The sequence below is a fragment of the Channa argus genome, chromosome 1 (genome assembly GCF_033026475.1).
Source record: "Channa argus isolate prfri chromosome 1, Channa argus male v1.0, whole genome shotgun sequence".
NCBI lineage: Eukaryota > Metazoa > Chordata > Actinopteri > Anabantiformes > Channidae > Channa > Channa argus.
Window position 1 is genome coordinate 8,918,985 of NC_090197.1, and position 19,949 is coordinate 8,938,933.

At 41.8% G+C, this 19,949-nt stretch overlaps 1 protein-coding gene across 1 annotated transcript in view; it reads right to left on the reverse strand.

Moving 5' to 3' along the window:
- Positions 1-442: 442 nt before the first annotated feature.
- pkhd1l1.1 (PKHD1 like 1, tandem duplicate 1) overlaps positions 443-19,949 on the reverse strand; it is a 47,424-nt gene continuing 27,917 nt past the window's right edge. Inside the window, exons 48-76 of the mRNA XM_067482409.1 lie at positions 18,874-19,903; positions 17,544-17,735; positions 16,672-16,823; positions 16,414-16,570; positions 12,058-12,271; positions 11,425-11,513; positions 11,156-11,313; positions 9,916-10,045; positions 9,221-9,339; positions 8,904-9,033; positions 8,593-8,766; positions 8,099-8,202; positions 7,396-7,519; positions 7,133-7,254; positions 6,962-7,052; positions 6,655-6,803; positions 6,369-6,491; positions 6,177-6,288; positions 4,962-5,078; positions 4,639-4,804; positions 4,145-4,377; positions 3,615-3,779; positions 3,349-3,506; positions 3,132-3,267; positions 2,517-2,861; positions 2,249-2,400; positions 1,996-2,142; positions 1,022-1,175; positions 443-819 (exon numbers count right to left, since the gene is read on the reverse strand). Coding sequence (XP_067338510.1) covers positions 554-819; positions 1,022-1,175; positions 1,996-2,142; positions 2,249-2,400; positions 2,517-2,861; positions 3,132-3,267; positions 3,349-3,506; positions 3,615-3,779; positions 4,145-4,377; positions 4,639-4,804; positions 4,962-5,078; positions 6,177-6,288; positions 6,369-6,491; positions 6,655-6,803; positions 6,962-7,052; positions 7,133-7,254; positions 7,396-7,519; positions 8,099-8,202; positions 8,593-8,766; positions 8,904-9,033; positions 9,221-9,339; positions 9,916-10,045; positions 11,156-11,313; positions 11,425-11,513; positions 12,058-12,271; positions 16,414-16,570; positions 16,672-16,823; positions 17,544-17,735; positions 18,874-19,903 — 5,409 coding nt within the window. The 3' untranslated portion in view covers positions 443-553. The remainder of the gene's footprint in view (positions 820-1,021; positions 1,176-1,995; positions 2,143-2,248; positions 2,401-2,516; positions 2,862-3,131; positions 3,268-3,348; positions 3,507-3,614; positions 3,780-4,144; positions 4,378-4,638; positions 4,805-4,961; positions 5,079-6,176; positions 6,289-6,368; positions 6,492-6,654; positions 6,804-6,961; positions 7,053-7,132; positions 7,255-7,395; positions 7,520-8,098; positions 8,203-8,592; positions 8,767-8,903; positions 9,034-9,220; positions 9,340-9,915; positions 10,046-11,155; positions 11,314-11,424; positions 11,514-12,057; positions 12,272-16,413; positions 16,571-16,671; positions 16,824-17,543; positions 17,736-18,873; positions 19,904-19,949) is intronic.

Below are 19,949 nucleotides of genomic sequence, written 5' to 3' on the forward strand. Positions count from 1 at the left end.
TCGCTTTTGGTTCAAATTCTGCTTGTACAAAATGTGTCATAATGTTGAGTTGTTAGGCCAAGTTTGAGACGTTTTCCCTCTGTTCAAGTTGCAGTGTGGACTTTAAACACTCCACACTGCAACTATTCCTCTGTGCACCGTCAATGTAGGTTTTACCACGGTGCCTCACGCCCTCTAGTGAAACACAAATGTGGTGCTCCGGTGCAAAATGGGAAACATGTGGCCAAGCAACTTCCTTCAGCACCATGGACAGAGTCCATGGTGAGAAAGTTTCGAGCAACCGCAAAGATCTTCTTTCAGCTTGTTACAGATCCAAGTGAAGCACTTTCCCTTTTGCTTTAAAACACAAAGTCGAGGGTCTCACACCTAATGTTTAATTAAATCAAACAGCCATTTGCATATACTGAAACAAAGGAAACAGAAAAACAATCATGCATGGAAATACATTTGTTTCATTTATCAGACTTGTTTATTTTAAAGCGACTAAAGAATGATAATGTATACTTCATAGAGCAATCTGAGCTATCTAACATATCAATGTGCCTTCAGAGTATCAGGCCAAGGCGTAAATGACGCTGATCAGACACAGACTGCTGGCAGAGACAGCTGTGCTGGAGCTGGAGGTTCTACTGACAGTGGTGGTCTGTGGTGCAGTGGACGTTGGCACAGTGACGGTGCCGGGGTCGGCGGTGGCGCTGCTGCTGGCGCTGCTGCTGGTGCTGGTGTTGGAAGTCAGGGTGGTTGCAGTGTTTTTGATGTTGAAGGACCGTGACTCCGTGCCCCACTGTTTCAGTGTGAAGCCCATCTTCAGGTTATCTCCTGCAGGAAGAAATAATGTTGCATCTTAGCTTGATAATAAGTGTTTTTCTTGCATCTGACACTTTGCCGAAGTCAGTTTATGATGACAGAGACTACAGTTGTGTGGCAGTCGGGCAGTAATCTACTCAATATCAGCTTTATCTGAACTGCAATAAGTTTCAGCCAGTTAGGACCGATTTCAAAAGCAAGCATGGAGACGAACCAGTGGTGACAATGGACAAATCTGTAAAATTGGCCCAGCAGCTGTTGAACGGGATGGTGATGTTTCCTTGAAGTCCGTCTCTGGTATTTCCACTGGCGTCCTTCAGGCTGGCTGTAACAGTGAGGGTCGTCACTCCCACAGACACACAGTCACCCTGCAAACAACAACACAGGCCATTACAGATGGTAGATCCCATTGTTTGTCTGTTTCTTACCTTTCCCTAAAATTCCACGCCACTGTTTGTCTAAAATGGAATCTTGTTGGTCGTTATGTAGGTGTGATGTTATTTAAATATGTAATATTAATATCAGCTTGTGGAATCTTTAAATATGGTTCAATGAGAGAAATTGAGAAGTTTTCAACCACAAAATTATTCAAAAAGAAGTAAAGTATCTGATTCTGAGTGTGTTTTTACTTATGTGGTGACAAACAATAAAACAGCCCTGGAAGAAACCTTAGGCAACAACTTATAGAAGATCGACTGCTTCAGAGTAGAAAATCAGAACCATAAGACTGTTTTGTCTTCTACAAGTTATTATTCCAATAAACCAAAATTTAATTTTAAAAAGTGGATATACAACTTAAGTACTGTGTATCCATTCTTAATTTTGTCTTATTTTACTTTTTAAAAAAACACCACACTTAGTGTTTACATGATAGTTTGACAATAAAGATTGAGACAGAAAAAGTGGGGAACAAGCTGTAACTGTACATGTAGCTATGTGGAAATGGCGGCTGTGGATCAGTTGGTAGAGCAGTCGTCCATGAAGCTCAGAGTCAGTGGTTTGACTCCTGCTCCTCCTGGCGGCTACTTATTTGTAAGTTGCTTAGGATTAAAGTGTCTCCTAAATCGCTTTCTGTAATGTGCTTCAACTCTTAAGCTACTTTTTGTTGCTCATGTTTCTCCTCTTAATTTGAAATATCAGATTTAGCAGCTGTGCAGCTAAAATGATCTGGTTGGAGATGAGCTTCACCTGCTCGTCCACAGCCATCAGACTGGGCTGCTGGTACAGTGGACCCACAAACTCCCCGGATATCGGCTCCTTCATCAGCAGCAGCCTGGCCACGCTGGCCACGTAGCTCACCGTAGGTTGATCCCTCGACACTTCGGTTGTGGCCACCTGAAATTTGAAGCACAAAACTACCAGTGATGATGGATTCCAGTAAACGTGGTATTAGAGTTTTAATGTAATATTTACTAAGCAAATGTTCTGGCATTAGCTTCACCTGATTCCAGCTCGGGTCCGATGAGGAAGGAGGAGGTGGGATGATGCCCAACGAAGACACGTTGAAGCCAAGGGACTGGCTGAGGTTTCCGGTAAGTGCTGCCTGACCCAGATCATCAGCAATGTTCTTTAACAGTGTGAAGTCCTGCTCATCTGAGAAGGAAGAAAGTAGAAGGGGATGCTGAGTTTTATTGTAGGGTTGGATTGGAATTTACAGGCACGCATGACGCATGGAAACCGTAAAAAACAACACTTATGTCCACACTAACTGTTAGTGCTGTTGGTGGTCTGTTGAACTGGAGGTTTCTTGATCTCCACCTCCACCGACAGGCCTGTCGATCTCTTCCTGCGCCGTGCCCCACCATTCTCCCGGATGATCTTGCTGATCCGCATCATGCTTGGGGAAACTTTAAGGAAAGCTGCCAGGTTCATGATCAGGTTGTCTCCAAAGAACTGCTCCTCAGTCATACTGGGCAGCCCAAAGGCGATGATGAGAACTGGGGCAGTCCGGATCTCTACGGGCGTGGAGCCTCTCAGCAGTACCTTCAGCATCTTGTAGTCCTGGTCGAAGTAGTTGGTGCCCGCAGTGCCGTTCAGCTGAGGGATGTATTCACCTTGAAGGGATCACGTGAAGAAAAATGTGATTTCAGAAATGCAAAATGTAAAAAAACATTCTTGCACCCTCAGGTTCTTATGGTGAGGTAGTAAAAACTAAATTTAGTAACTCTAGATACTAACAGCTCCTTTAATAATTATGGGACATTTGCACTGAAGTGTCATATCATACCTTGTATGTGTATTGTGTATGTGATTCCGCACCATGTCCTGCTTATATCTATGTCTGCAATGATTTAGTCACGTTACCCATTTTCTGTGTTTACTACCTGTATAGATGGGCTTCTTTAGGATGTAGTCATTTTTCTTCGCGTTCCACTGAGCGTTAGCCGGAGCCACAAGCTGGTTGTCAATGTACACATCCAACCGCTGAGGCTTGGAGTAGAAGACTGAAACGATGACGCTCTGCAGAAATAATAAATAGATAAGTTCATAACTTTGGTAAAAGTGATATTCTGAGCAGGGCTCTAAAATCTGGGCACTGACCTCAGATGAATCAGCGTTGATCATCATGAGGCGAAGTTTCTGAGGGCTGACGCTGCTGAAGTACACGTCAAAGGCGTGACCAGTGGCTACGATGCTGTGGAAGAGAGACACTCTTCTGTGACAGGTGTAGCCCGAACACCAACCATGATCCTGAGGGCCTGGACAAGAACACACGCAATCATTTAGTTTTTTTAGATGGTTTGTAGAGAGACCATTAAGATTTTAGGGCCACTAGAGTTTTATTCAGATGAGAACTGTGGCATTACCGTTGATGAGATCCACGAAGCCGTCTCCAAGCACGGCGACGGGGGACAGACGCCTGGTCTCTGTATCGGCATCAAGACTCTCAATCACCAGCATCCTGTAGTTCAGCCCGAAACACTTGTAGCTCTGCCAGGAACTCATGTACACGCAGTCTTTCCTGATCACACCTGTGCACAAATGAAACAAATAACGTGTTCATTTTCTGATACTGTCAGCAGAAATGTCATGCAGGACAATAAAGGTAGATCCCAGATAAATCACCAGCCGTGACTGGCTACTGATCAAACGGCACATGAATAAGGGCAACGACAGTTATGAGCCTCACAACAGAAGGGTTCTATGGCACAAGTCACAGGAAATTGTAATGATGGCTATAGGAAGGAAATGTCACTCAGCCTCCAAAGCTGCAGACCAGTCCGTAATGCAATTTTTTTACGATGTACAAATAATTTCTATTCTATTTACAGTAGTACTAAGCTACTACTACTACTACAAGACTACTAAAAGAGTCCGAATCCCTTGGTGTAGGTACCTTTGTATGGAGCGATCTGGTTCACAGGGACGCGGCTGCCGTTGAGGGACGTGAGCATGACTTTGGGGATGCGGTAGTCACCCAGTCCCCTCCTTGGATCACCACCCCATTCGAACTCAGAATGAGGCACCACGGCTCCCACTGCGCCCAGAAACGACCCATCAGAGTCCTTCAGCAAAGTCTTCTTCTTGGCATCGCAGTCCATGTCCACACAGTCGGACGGGTTCACTTTACTGAAACATAAAAAACAAAACAATGTCCAACATCTACTTCAGCAGATAAAGTAGATGTAGATTTCAGTTTTGTCCACTGAAATCATTAAAGCAGCAACGATAAAGTTGGTAAATTGACAATTTAAAGCCCTAGTTACTGCTCTAGGATTCTCTGAAAACTATATTTCCCAATATATTAAACATAACCAGATGTCATCTCAGTTGTTATAGATAACATGTCATCATTTTATCACTGTCTCATGAACACTGCAACTGACTTACCCCAGATTAGACCTGTGCACAAAGACTTTAGCGTTTTCTGTGCTGTCAATCAACTGGATGCCCGACACATGCACAGGGTGCTGCAGGTCCTCGTTCTCTGGGTTGGTGAGGAACATGATATTTGTCTCGCTGGAGCAGACATTTCTGAAACCGACAAATTTTGTGTCTGGCGAGAGAAAAGAGGGAAAAAAAAGATTTGAAGAACAGGAAGGGAAGTAGCTGTTAGCTGCTTAATTGTAAATGTAACTGCTAAATAACTAATTGTAATTGTAAGTAATTACAGAATTCGGATTTTCCAAAAAATACTCAGAGACTAAACTTACCTGTGACGTTTATTAGTCCTTTGATGGAATTGTAGTTGTTGTTCAGATGATGGGCAGTTAGAGGAGCCTGGTTGTGTCCAGACTGAAAAGTTGGCCAGCAGATTCCAGATCTGCCACCTGTACAGAGTCAAAACAGAATCAATAGTTTAAATACCTTTTATCGAAAAATAAATAAATTACGATCAGAATGCAATGATTTGCAAATCTCATCCACCAATATTTTATTCACAACAGAATATAAACAAGATATCAGATGTCGAAACTGAGATATTTCACAATTTTATGGAAAAAATTGCTGATTCTGAATTTGATGGCAGCAACACATCTCATAAAACTTGGAACAGGGTGATGTTTACCATTGTCCCCCCCCCCCCAAATCCCCTCTTCTTTTAGCGAATGTCTGTAAATTCCTCTGTCTGGGAAGTGAGGAGACCATTTGCTGGAGTTTTAGGAGAGGAAAGTCGTCCCATTCTTGTCTGATGCAGGATTCTAGCTGCTCAACAGTTTTGGGCCTTTGTTGCCAGATTTTGTTTTCTATGATGCAACACGGCTTCTTGTTTCCATAACACAGCTTTAACTTGTAGGGTGAACTGTGTTCACGGACGGTGATTTCTGGAAGTGTTCCTGAGCCCATGCTGTGGTGTCCAGTTGTCCAGATCACGCTGGTTTTTAATGCAGTGCAGCCTAAGGGCCCAAACATCATGCACATCCAGTTTCGTCCTTCAACCTTGTCCCTTGCGCACAAAGATTCCTCCTGATTCTCTGAATCTTTTGATGATATTATATACTGTAGATGGTGGGATCTTCAAACTCTTTGCAGTTTTACGTTTAAGAACATTTTTCTGAAATTGTTCCACAATTATTAGATGAAGTTTGTCACAGATTGGTGAACCTCTGCCCATCTTGACCTGTTGCCAATTAACCTAATTAGTTGTCAAATGCTCCTCCATTTGTTTTTGATTTGGTGCAATTACTTTTCCAGCCTTTTGTTGCCCCGGTTCCAACTTTTATGAGGTGTGTTGCTGCCATCAAATTCAAAATGAGCTAATATTTTCCATGAAATGGTAAAATGTCTCAATGCATCTGATATATTGTTTATGTTCTATTGTGAATAAAATATGGCTTGCTGAGATTTGCAAATCTTTGCATGCTGTTTACACATTGTTGCAACTTTGGAATTGGGGTTGTATAGACACCAAGGAGATGATACTCTACCTTTGAGAGGTCTAGGGGCACGATGGCCAGCAGTGATGGCAATATTATAGTCGCTGGTGGACAAGGTGTCTGAACAGTTGAAGTTTGGGCTGCTGCCAACGATCAAGGCATTCTAGGAAAACATATGAACGAAATCTTCAGTAAAAAGGTCATAACTGAATGATTAAATAAAGATGAATCAGCGACACTTACTTGAATTTGTGCTGTTTTATCAGCGTATGCATGGAAGACAGAAGGAGGAGCAAAGATGAGAGGCATGATGCCCATCCCGTTGTCCACCAGGGTCACGTTGGAAACAATGACGTTCATCGCGGCCTGCGAGCAGGAGAGAACGAGTAAGAAGATGATGCTCTGTTGTCAATGTACAATAAAAACTTCAAATACTTCTGCTCAGTGTGAGCTTTGTTTTATGCTGTTTATATACATAGGAAGCAAGTTAAAATTCAGTGAAGTTGCCCTTTCAGTTTAGTTTTCCTACTTGGAAGTAGATGCCGTAGTCAAAGCTCTTCCAGACAAAGAAATCCTGGATGAGTGAGCAGCCAGGCAAACCATCATTATTGAGATACACTCCGAACAGGCCTCCGTGAGCCTCGTTGTTAATCCAGTTCTCACTGTCACTCCAATAGCCTGTACAGGCAAAAGTCATGGGAGAAAAACATATTTAAGGACCACGAACATCTAAGACTTCATGTAAAAAAACAAAACAAAACTGTGAAATATAAGTGAACATGATAATATCTACCACTTCTGACTAGCTTGGTGAAATCACTACGCTTTTCCTTTACCTGGGCAGGGTTCGCCATCGATGTGATAGCCCACTCTCTCATAACCGGCCACAATGTTATTCTGCAGCACAACATTTGTCCCTTTGTTGACCTGATGTTAGAGAAAAAAAATAGGACAGGTTATAAACACGGGATTACAAGTGTTTTGCTTGTATCTATGAGGAAACAGACCTCGATGGCAGCGTTCCAATCCAAGTTATTTGGCTCCTTTCTTCCCTGATATGATCCAGGCCATAATGTCATCATCACCAGGTTCCTCATCATCTTTATGTTGTTGCCCAAAATTTTGATCCCTGCAAAAACACATTGTATAGTTTGGGATAAAAATAAAGGAAAAGTAGTTCATTACTAAATTATCTTGACCGTGAGAGATGCTTTACCTAAAAAAATGTCTCCCTTTTAATAAGCAATAATGGACACAGTGTGGTGTTTACCTTCTCCCACGGTGTGGTGGACGATGTTATCATCGATCTTCAGTCCGTCTGTCCCAAAGACTCCAATGGCTGGAGAGAAGCCGTCATGAAAAGCACAGCCTTGAATGTACGAATCGTTCAAAACCTTTAAACACAGAATAAAATGATTCAATTTAATATTTTACACATTTAACAGATCTATGAAAATGTTTTTAAGAGTTTAAAAAGAATCTCTTTGTTGCAGTCAGGTATGGGAAAAGCAACTTTTCTAAAAGACTTTATTTGCTTTATGACATTGACTGTAATTAAAATATACATGACCCAAATAACATTTCGAGACCCATCTCATCTACATATTCCTGCAATATGTTGAATTTTAATACAGTAAGCCTCAACAAAAATCACACTTTATTTAATTTTAGTGTAATATTCCAAATGTATCATAATTTGTATTTTACTTTTTTTGTCTTTTTGGCTTATCCTGTGAGTTCAGGGTTGCCATCATTCAGGGTTACAGATCATTTTGTTTTCATGTCTTCATGTTGATTTGGAACAGATTTTTACGCCAGTTGCCCTTCCTGACGCATATACATGCATTTTTTGCAAAGTCTGTAATCTAAAGCAGCTTTTACAATGTTGGTGGATTGTTATACATGTAATCCAACAGTCTTTAGGTTTAAATTTGTATTTGTTTCTGCGTGTGTGTGTGTGTGTATGATCCTACATCTCCTAGGTCGAGGAAGGCCACAGAGTAGCGAGGGTCAGTGTAGTCGGTCCAGCCTTCCTGGCCCGACTGAATAAACTCCACGTTTCTGATCTGAGCTTTGCCTTTTGAAAGAAAATATGAAAATAGGATTTACTCTATCTTTACTGTATTGTGCATACAAACACTCAAGGAGTAAAACTATACACTGTACATGTTTGTGAACTTACCTTTGAAAGTATGATACTATCCAATTATAACTAACTTCTGACAGTAACACTGGGGTTAAACACCATTTTATGTCAGAAGTGTGTGTGTGTGTGTCTGGTGGAATATGATCAATGACTGTGATAGAAAATGCTGCAGTAGTAGGAGACACAAACACCTACTGTACTGAAACAGTTTTAAATATACAATCCAGTTATGATTTTACAGCTAACGTACTCAAAAAAAAACAAAAAACAAAACACAAAAAAAAGCTGTATTTTAAAACACTAAATATATTCCCATAGTACCTTTGTAGTTAATTCCATTCCAGTAGTAGGAACCGACCAATAGTCTTGGACCAAAGGACTCCTTCATCAAATCTGGATAATCCTGACCCATGATCTTGATGTTTCTGCTCAGGAGACCAACATCAGCAGCCAGAGTGTAGAAGAGAGATGTATTTGAGACCGAGTAAGTCTCACCTGGATGAAAAATAGCAAATATTTGAATTTAAATTACATTTTAAAACTCCCACTGAAAACAATTCACACTGTCTAAGGGTAATATACACATGCACAACAAAAAGCAAACACGAGATATTTGCAAATGGTGGACCGACCGATGTGAGTGTAGCTCAGGGGCTGGTCCAGGGTGAGGCTGCGTCCGTCTGCTGACACAGTGGTAATCTGACGCTTTTCTGTCTCCCATGCACTGTAGCTGGTGGTGGAGATGACGACTTGGTCTCCAACCTGTAAACACATCGGAATATGTCCGCAATTTTTCCTCGCAATTCATGTAATTGTAGTTGCTGAAGTGTTTTATTGTCTTTAAAGTCAATATTTAGTACAGACTTTACATTATAATTAATAACTTATTCAGGTTTTAATCTTTACATGAACTGAGAAATGGATCGAAAGCGAAAACAATAATTCACACCTCCCAGTCGACGGACTGCGCGAGGGTCAGGACGCTGGATCCAGCGTAAGCAGTGGCGGCAAGTTTGGTGAAGTAAATACTGTGAGGCTGTCCATACAACTCCAGTGAACCAAACACCCCTGTTGCATGGCATAGAAAACATTTTACAGGATTATTTTATAATTAGCCCTTTGTCACGACAAAAACAGTTCCTGCCATGTTTAAGTTACACATTGACAACAGAGAAGAAGCAGTTAAAACACAGAAGCTTTTAGAATTGGCTTCATTTGTGCAAATATGACACGAAACATTATCTGGTTTCCTAAAACTGATAGAGAACCCTAAGAAAAAAATTACCTTTCTTAAAAATGTGTGCGGCAAAAGTATTTAAAGCTCTAGAATTATTCATTTATTTAAAGGTTAAATGAATGTATGAGTCAGGCGTTTTAGTCAATGGGAGGACAATCACTGCTTTGTGTAAAGTAGAGGAATCAGAGTTTGATCTTGACAACACAGGTTTCTAGAGGGCGCCGTTGCTCCAATTAAGGAGATTTCTAAAGACTTTAGAATAAGAATTGTTGACCACTTGGCTGGTTTATTTGCCTTGCTCATGGGAATGACGGCAATGAAGGAAACCACCAACATTTGCTCACATTTGGGCATCGGCCTTCAGATCAGCTTAGCATGTGAAGCCTAAACTAAAACCATTATCTTACCCAGGACTTTGGATCCTTGGTTGGGTCCATTTGAAAGAGGCCATTCAGGAGTGAGATGGTTCCCTCTCAGTCTGATGTTCAGCTGACCTCTGAACGGCTGATCAATTGACCCTGCAATCAGCCGTCCAAGCTGAAAGAGCGTAAACACATGTGACTGAGGGCATAAACTGTGCCGCAAACGGAATTATTTCTTGAATTAGTTTGAAATTTGTTTTTCTTCAGCTGATTCAAAAACACTCTGTGGCTGCTGCTGAGACACAAAACACATTTCTCTTTATGTTCCCTATAGGTTCAATAACTGTTGTCATATGTAAGGCGACAAACTAACATTTATTTACATGAAAGTGTCACTTCCTATTAAGTTTATGTATTGTGTAAGAGTTAATTAAAAGTTGTCACAGATGCCACTTATTTTCCTCATATGTACCATTCAGGGCTGCAACTTAGTTATTTTCATTGCTTTTTATTTTACTGCTTATGATTTTGTCAATTAACTGTTGACAAAATCATAAGCTCTTATTCAAACTTCAACAAAATGTAAAATTATTGAGAAAAAATTACAATCATGATTTCTTGGAGCCTATAGGGGCGACTACACCAATTTTCAACTTGCTTTATATGGCTTTAGTTTAGAGTGTCGTGTACGTCAATGCTTTTAAACTTCCTAGTGACTTCCATATATTTAAATATTTCTCTGCTTTCTGGCTGAAAAAATCCTCCAGATGACATCACCCAGAGGAGTTTTTCATCATTAGGAGTTCAGATGATGTCATTTTGGGGAGCTCTGGAAAAGCATGTTGACCATGATTACAAACTCCATAGTGTGAGTAACAAGATGACATAATCTGAACTTAAGGTTCCTTTAAGTGATTATCGTCTAGAGATGTTTTTCATCTAGAAGTAGAGGGATACTTTGATTTAGGGAGTCAATAGGAAGTTTAACGGCATTTATGTACATGTACTACTCAAACTAGAACCACAAGAAGCAAGTTCAAAATCACTGAAGGCGTCGTTTGAATGATGTTTTTTCTCCGACAGTTCAAAACCTGATGATATAGATGTTCAATTAATTGTAAATACCAGATTAAATGCAAGTCCTCAAATTTGAAACCAGAGAATGGCTGTTTTTAAAATTAAAATCACAAATTAGTGTAATAAAGTTTTAGGTGAGTGAGATGAAACAGACTCTAAATTAAAGTAGTACGGTTGAAATAATCAAAATCACAGAGATCAGACTGACCTGGATGGAGATGTACACAGCATCTACTACCACAGTCCTGTACTGAGGCCCAACCTGTCTAGTGAACGAGTTGTTCATGGTGTCAGGGATGTCAAGAACTCCAAAGATGCTCAGCTTGTTGAGAGGAGGAGTGTCTACGTCCAAAATAACCCACGTCCCTGGGGTTTGATGAGGATATAAAAATCAGTCAATCTGACCACAACAGATATGTATGAGAAAACATAACAGCACCTACTTCTGTAGATATGTTTCTTATTTTAAGATATTACCTGATGGAATGACCACATCAGAGCCCTGTGTTGGTACTCTGAAGTTGTTTTCAGCCGAATGTTCCCAGAAAGTGGTGTTAGACCAGAATCTAATCAAAAACGGAGAGACTTTAGTGTTAGAAAGGCCAAACCATAGAGTATTTCAGGTTTGGACATTAAATAAGTTGTTTACTGGTCTTTAGCTCTGTAGCAGCAGCTCAGAGTGCAGTCACTGAAGCTCCCCTGTGCTGTAGAAGGTGCATGTTTGCGCTATTTGCAATTTTAGGTTAAATACTGCCAGAAGAACCAAGGTTGTTGGATACAGAGATTTTGATATAAAACAAAATGGTGCAAACTTGGTTCTAAAACTTACTGGGTTACTGCAAGCAACTGGGTGAGGACGACTATGTAAGTATAAAGTACTGCAGAGAAAATCTGCCGGACTGTTATTGGTATGGTCCACATGTTCTCAAATTAATGCTTTTATGGATGCAGTTTGCATGGGTTCCAGTGAGAATTTGGTTTCACAATCCCACAATCCAAAGACATGCAGTTAATTTGTGACTCAAACTGTGTCCATCATACCCTGTGACCAGTAACAAGATACGTTGTTTTAGATAATGAATGCAAAACATGTTGCATGTTAAAACATACACGATTTTATACATAGAAGTGATGGAAGGTGGCCCTGTGCCTGGAAGTCCTGGAAGTCCTGGAAGTAATGTTGAAGCTGGAAGTGATGTTGTAGCTGGAGTTGGCTGGATGCAAATTGGGTACCAGCATTTGTACGCCCAGAGGTAAATCCCAATGTCGATCATGGAGCGGTCAATGGTGTCACGACGCCTGCGCTGGTTCATGTTCCCAGACACTGAGGGAACAGAACAATGTGAAATTTATACTTTTCTCTTTTGGAACAATATTAACGTGGTAAATAATCAAAAGGACAAGCTAATCAATCCAGTTAATTATCATTACAAGGCACAAACTCATTTTCATATGTTTTGTTGTCAAAAAATAAAAGCTTATTGTCATTGAACTTCCAGGTTTGTTTAACAGTAACATTCATAAAAAATGATAATAATATGTCAGGTTTTACTAAGACTAATGTTAACTTTCAAAAATATTGAGTAACTATTTCCATTTTCCTGTCAACTGTACATATGTATTTCCACAACAGTCCTATGTAATTATTAATATTAATCTGCTGGTTTAGTGTGTAAAAAAATAATCACAGGTTCACACAAGCCACTGTGACATTTGGTTTCAACCAAACTGTGACAGTCCCAAACCCAAAGATATGCAATACCTGATATAGATTATGAGGAAAAATAGCAAATCATTCAAATTGAAAAGCTGAAAAAAGTGAATATTTCACATTTTTGCTTAATTAAGTATTGAAAAAGGCAATGTCACCAATATTCAGCTGTCTCTTTGTGGATTTAGTTCAGGGTGTTAAAGTACATTAATGCTTTTAAACTTCCCTCTAACTTCCCTATATTAAAATATTTCTCTGCTTCTAGCTGAAAGTTTTTCATCATTACGAGTTCAGATGATGTCATCTGGGGGAGCTCTGGAAAAGCAGGTTTACCATGATCACAAACTCTATAGTGTTAGCAACAAGATGACAAAATCTGAACTGAAGCTTCCTCCAAGTGATGTCATCTGGAGTCATTTTTCAGCCGGAAGTAGAGAGATATTTTGACACAGGGAAGTAAGTGGGAAGTGTAACACTATGTATGTACCTCTACTAGTCAAACTAGAACCAAAAGAAGAAAGTTAAAATCAATGAAGGGGTCAATTCAACTTCTTCTTCTTTTCCTTTCGGCTGCTCCCTTTCAGGGGTCGCCACAGCGAATCATGTGCCTCCATCTAACTCTATCCTCTGCATCCTCTTCACTCACACCAACTAACTTCATGTCCTCCCTCACTACATCCATAAATCTCCTCTTTGGTCTTCCTCTAGACCTCCTGCCTGGCAGCTCCAACCTCAGCATCCTTCTACCGATATATTCACAGTTTCTCCTCTGAACATGTCCAAACCACCTCAATCTGGCCTCTCTGACTTTATCTCCAAAACATCTAACATGAGCTGTCCCTCTGATGTACTTATTCCTGATCCTGTCCATCCTCGTCACTCCCAAAGAGAACCTCAACATCTTAAGCTCTGCTACCTCCAGCTCTGCCTCTTGTCTTTTCTTCAGTGCCACTGTCTCTAAGCCGAACAACATTGCTGGTCTCACCACCGTCTTGAACACCTTTCCTTTCATTCTCGCTGATACTCTTTTATCACACAACACACCTGACACTTTTCTCCACCCGTTCCAACCTGCCTGCACTCGCCTCTTCACCTCTTTTCCACACTCTCCGTTGCTCTGAACCGTTGACCCTAAGTACTTAAAGTCCTGCACCTTCTTCACCTCTGCTCCCTGTAACCTCACCATTCCACCTGGGTCCCTCTCATTGACACACATGTATTCTGTCTTGCTGCGGCTAAGCTTCATTCCTCTGTTTTCCAGAGCAGACCTCCACCTCTCTAGATTTTCCTCCACCTGCTCCCTGCTCTCACTACAAATAACAATGTCATCTGCAAACATCATAGTCCAGGGAGATTCTTGTCTAACCTCATCTGTCAGTCTGTCCATCACCAGAGCAAACAAGAAGGGGCTCAAAGCCGATCCTTGATGCAGACCCACCTCCACCTTGAACTCCTCTGTCACACCTACAGCACCTCACCACTGTCTTACAGCTCTCATACATGTCCTGCACCACTCTAACATACTTCTCTGCCACTCCAGACGTCCTCATACAATACCACAGCTCCTCTCTCGGCACCCTGTCATACGCTTTTTCTAAATCTACGAAGACACAATGCAACTCCCCATGACCCTCTCTGTACTTCTCCATCAGCATCCTCAAAGCAAATACTGCATCTGTTGTACTCTTTCTAGGCATGAAACCATATTGCTGCTCACAAATGTTCACCTCTGCCCTTAGCCGAGCTTCCACTACTCTTTCCCACAACTTCATTGTGTGACTCATCAGCTTTATTCCTCTGTAGTTGCCACAGCTCTGCACATCTCCCTTGTTCTTAAAAATTGGTACCAGTACACTTTTCCTCCAGTCCTCTGGCATCCTCTCACTCTCCAAGATCTTGTTAAACAAACTAGTCAAAAACTCTACTGCCACCTCTCCTAGACACTTCCATACCTCCACAGGTATGTCATCAGGACCAACTGCCTTTCTGCTCTTCATCCTCTTCAATGTCCTCCTCACTTCACTCTTACTAATCTTTGCTACTTCCTGCTCCACACCAGTCACCTCTTCTACTCTTCGTTCCCTTTCATTTTCCTCGTTCATCAACTCTTCAAAGTACTCCTACCATCTTCCCATCACACTCCTGGCACCTGTCAATACATTTCCATCCTTATCTTTAATCACACTAACCTGCTGCACATCCTTTCCATCTCTATCTCTTTGTCTGGCCAACCTGTACAAATCCACCTCTCCCTCTTTAGTGTCCAACCTAGCATACAAGTCCTCATATGCTCTTTGTTTGGCCTTTGCCACCTCTATCTTCACCTTACGCTGTATCTCCCTGTACTCCTGTCTACTCTCTTCAGTCCTCTCAGTGTCCCACTTCTTCTTAGCTAACCTCTTTCTCTGTATACACTCCTGAACTTCCTCGTTCCACCACCAAGTCTCCTTGTCCGCTTTCCTCTTTCCAGATGACACACCGAGTACCCTCCTACCTGTCTCCCTGATCAAATTAGCTGTAGTAGTCCAGTCATCTGGAAGCACCTCCAAACCACCCAGAGTCTGTCTCAGCTCCTCCCTGAAAACTAAACGACATTCTTCCTTTTTCAACTTCCACCACTTCGTCCTCTGCTCTGCCTTAGTCCTCCTTATCTTCCTCACCACCAGCATCATTTTACACACCACCATCCTGTGTTGTCTGGCTACACTCTCCCCTACCAATGCTTTACAGTCACTGATCTCTTTCAGATTACAACGTCTACACAAGATGTAGTCTACCTGAGTGCTTCTCCCTCCGCTCTTGTACGTCACCCTATGTTCCTGCCTCTTCTGAAAGAAAGTGTTTACTACAGCCATTTCCATCCTCTTTGCAAAGTCAACCACCATCTGACCTTCTGCGTTCCTGTCCTTAACACCAAACCTGCCCATAACAGTCTCATCACCTCTGTTCCCTTCACCTACATGCCCATTGAAATCTGCACCAATGACAACTCTCTCACCTCTGGGGATGCTCTGCATCACTTCATCTAACTCACTCCAGAATTTCTCCTTCTCTTCTAACTCACATCCTACCTGTGGGGCATAACCACTCACAACATTGAACATCACCCCTTCAACTTCCAGCTTCAGACTCATCAACCTGTCTGATACTCTTTTCACCTCTAGAACATTCCTCACAAAATCCTCTTTCAATATAACTCCTACTCCATTTCTCTTCCTATCTGACCCATGGTAAAACAACTTGAACCCTGCTCCTAAGCTTCTAGCCTTGCTACCTTTCCACCTGGTCTCCTGGACACACAGTATGTCCACCTTCCTTCTCTGCATCATGTCGATCAACTCCCTAGCCTTCCCTGTCATAGTACCAACATTCAAAGTCCCTACTGTCAGTCCTACATTCTTCCTCTTCTCTCTCTGCCTACGAACACACCTTCCTCCTCTTCTTCTTCGTCTTCGACCAACAGTAGTCCAATTTCCACCGGTACCCTGTAGGCCAACAGCACCGGTGGCGGTCGTTGTTAACCCGGGCCCCGACCGATCCGGTATGGAAGTCTTTGCCACGATTCGCATGTTTGATTTGGCATGTGTTTTACGTCGGATGCCCTTCCTGCCACAACCCTCTGCATTTATCCAGACTTGGGACTGGCACAAGAAGACACTGGCTTGTGCCCCCTTGCGGTTGCATTGAAGGGGTCAATTCAACTGTTATTGAAATTAGTATTATTATCTGGAGTGTTTTATAAAAATGGCTCTAACCGATGTAGTAGAGGTTGTTGGAGCTGTTATTGAAGTACCAGTCTCCGTTGTTACTGGTGAAGTTCAGTGGTGTTGATGATCCGTCCCTGTAGTCAATAACATGAACCCTGTCTAGACTCTGAGTGAAGTTGTGGTTGACGATGACATATTGATTTGACTGTTTAAGAGAAAACAGAGAATAACTGTAACTAGGAAGAAAGGCTCAGTACCTTCAAACGATGTACCTCCATTACAGTAATGAGAAGGTTCTAAATTCACCTTGAAGCCGTAGAATTTTGCACTATAACTGATGTCAGTGACGTGGTCCGCTTTGTCAAAGTACCAGTTGTAGATTTGTTGTGAAGGCAGCAGGGCCATCCAGCCAAAGGGATGAGTCAGTCTTCTCGCCAGATAGGGGACCACGCTGGTGCCTGTGACCGTGAGTTTAAATACACACTATCAGTGCTGAAGAACCAGACAGGTTACATTACATTACATTACAGCAATTGTTTTAATTTGTAAAAAAATCTTTGTTCAACAATAACATCTCCTATACAGACATTTTATTCCAACTGATACTTTATTTATATTCATTATCTTTTTATACACTAGCCTCCATGTGCCCATAGGAGGTAAATCAGGTATATATGAAACGATTCATTTTACAAAAAAGCAAACATCACACAAGTCAAATAACTTTTCTTCTCTGTCACCCCTTTTTCTTCTCTACTGTTCAAGTGGTATTTGTTAGGTTTTCTACAATTATGTATGCTAAACACTGAATATATAATCTACCATATTAAAATCTGTCATAAATTTTATTGAAATTTAAAACAACAGAGGCTCGACAGTCTTTATTGATGCTATATAGCAGCCATGACCGATTGTTAGTGTTTTTTATCATTTGTCATCACTTAATATTGTGCATGTTTTGACTGAATGTATATTCTTTGTTTTATGTTTGGTGATTAGGTTTGTTACTGCATGCCTATGCTGTTTATGACAGAATAAAACACAGCCAATGGCCCTTCCTTCTAAAATACCTCAAATCTACTGTAATACCCACTAATCACCAGCAGAGGCCAATAAAAGGTTAAAGATACTGTAACAAAGTCATTGCTATTTTCACGGCAAACTGTGTGTTTTATTACCAAACGAGTTGGTTAACATGACATCCTTCCCATGCAGAGTGTACGGTGAGGGATTGTTGAATGCCAGACGATGAAAGGTGACGTTGTGGTTGCACACAGCGCCGGGGAAACCCACGCTCCACTCAGCACTCTGTGAACAGCGAGCGGGGTCCAGCAAGGGGCTCACAGGCACCACTTTGTGGTCGATATTTCCTGAAAACAAACAGAGTACCGTCGAGAGCAGGAATGGAGGATAAGCTCACTTACAGTAGGCTGCATTATCCTTAAGAAATGTTTTATGACTAGGTCTGTAATGGCTTCGCTGGTTGCTCAATATACTGTATGCAGAGGTGGCAGAAGTAAACAAATTCAAAACTCAAGTAAATGGATTCCAAGCATGGCAGTAATTTCTCTGGGCATCAATCGGACCAAGCTACTGATGAAACAAAGTCATAGTGGTCTTTGATGCATAAGTCACATCTTCCACATGTGCCTCATTACTTACGTTTCTGCAGAAATATAAAATGGTAATACCTGGTAGTTTAAGTTGCAGATTTGAGGAGAGAAAAATTTTACAATCCTGATCCAATTTCTGAAAGTGTTATTTAAAAAAAAATCATTCATAAAATTTCAGTTTTTAAGACATTTACCTTTAAGTCAAGTAGCGTGTGCAAAAGTGTTAAGGATTAACATATTTTGCATTTATGTTATAAACTGCAAACAAAAATATGGAAAAGAAAACTTTGCAGTAATTCAGATCAAACGAGGTTAAAGATCTGTTACTTGGGCATTTGGTGTAACAAATATCGCCAACGATAAAATGCAAAGATACAAACCAAAAGCAACTTGACTATTGATAACTTGACAGGTACTGTGTGTAGATTTAAAGCCTGATAAAACCTATTGGAAACGCATATATAGGCCCCATTATTATACAAAATTTAGAACTCTAATGCTATTGAGCAAAACACTGATGATCCTCACAATGTACTGTCCCTGAACACCACACAGCACATGCAGTGGCAGAGCAAATAGATACAGTACATTACATTATACATTCTAAAGATAAAGTGTCAGGGAGCAGCTATCAATATGAGAGAGATGCCGCATGTTGGGTTGACTTTTGTTCCCCTACCAAGATGCGTTTTGTACTTACATTAACCTGAAGCTGACCTTTTCCTGAAACTAACCCCCTACACGAAGTTAATGTGAAAGGAAATATGTTGATGCTGATTTGTTTTTTCAAGAGGAACTAACTAGCTGAGAGACACAGATATGTTAGGTGGGTCAGAAAGTATTGACTAATACATTGTTCCTCTCGTTTTTTCGCATAAGTCTACAGCCTGAGTACCTGTAAGTGAGCCATCATTGTCCACCAGCTGCACCTCGTGCTCCCACCTGAAGCCGGCTTTGTTGGGTGAGTTGAAGAACCGGATGCCACCAAACCTGGCAGACCAGCCACCGCACCGATCGACACACACACCATTGATTGAGGTTACACCGATAGCTGCACATGACCTGCGGTCAAAGTTGAGGAACTTGGTGTTAAGGACACTCATGCCATCATCAAATGGCAGGATGACACCTCGGTAGGTGCAGAAGTTGCCTCCCAGGCCAAGCTCGTCCACGTGGCCCACGATGGTGCTGTTGGACACCGCAGCACCTCCCTTTTCCCCGAAGTCAGTCACGGCCCACTGCATGATGCGCTTGGCTTCAATCCCAGCTTTCTCATTGTTGACCATGACGAAGTTGTTAAACTGCACGGCACCCACGTTGACCCATTCGGCACCCTTCTCACAGTTCCAGGTGGTGAGGGACCGGAAGACAGCGGGCTGGGGAATTTGGTAGTAGCAGCTTCCATCCCTCATTGGGTAAAACTCCTGGAAGATCCAAAGGCCGAACCTCCCCAGAGAGTGCACAGTGTTGTTGTAAAACTCACCCAAGGGAATTCTCTTCGGACAAATGTTTTGAATGTAGGACAGGCCATCAGGGAAGTCCTGCATGTGGTACCAGAAGCCAAAGTGGGTGCCCCCGGCGGCGGCATTGTGGCGGACGATGTTGTCGGGATTGCTGATCCAGTAAGCAGCAGGAGTGACATCGTCGTTCAGCAGGCTGGTGCTTTGTTTCACAAACACAGCCAGATTGTACTGCAGGATGTTCTTCGTCTCAATGCCGTCCTCAATGAAAAAGGCCGCACCCATGATGTCGTAGATGACGTTGTGCTCCACCAGCAGCCGGTGGGTGTTGTGGATGGTTATAGCTCTGTTGTAGGTCTGATGGATCGCACAGCCCCTCACATACGACTTGTAGTTGATGTCTCCCATCAGATGCCAGTGGATGGGATAACGTCCCAGCCTGAAAGCCTGTCCTGCATGGAAGACCTGGGGCACAAAAGCGTAAAGATTTTAACTCAGAAAAGGTCCTTTG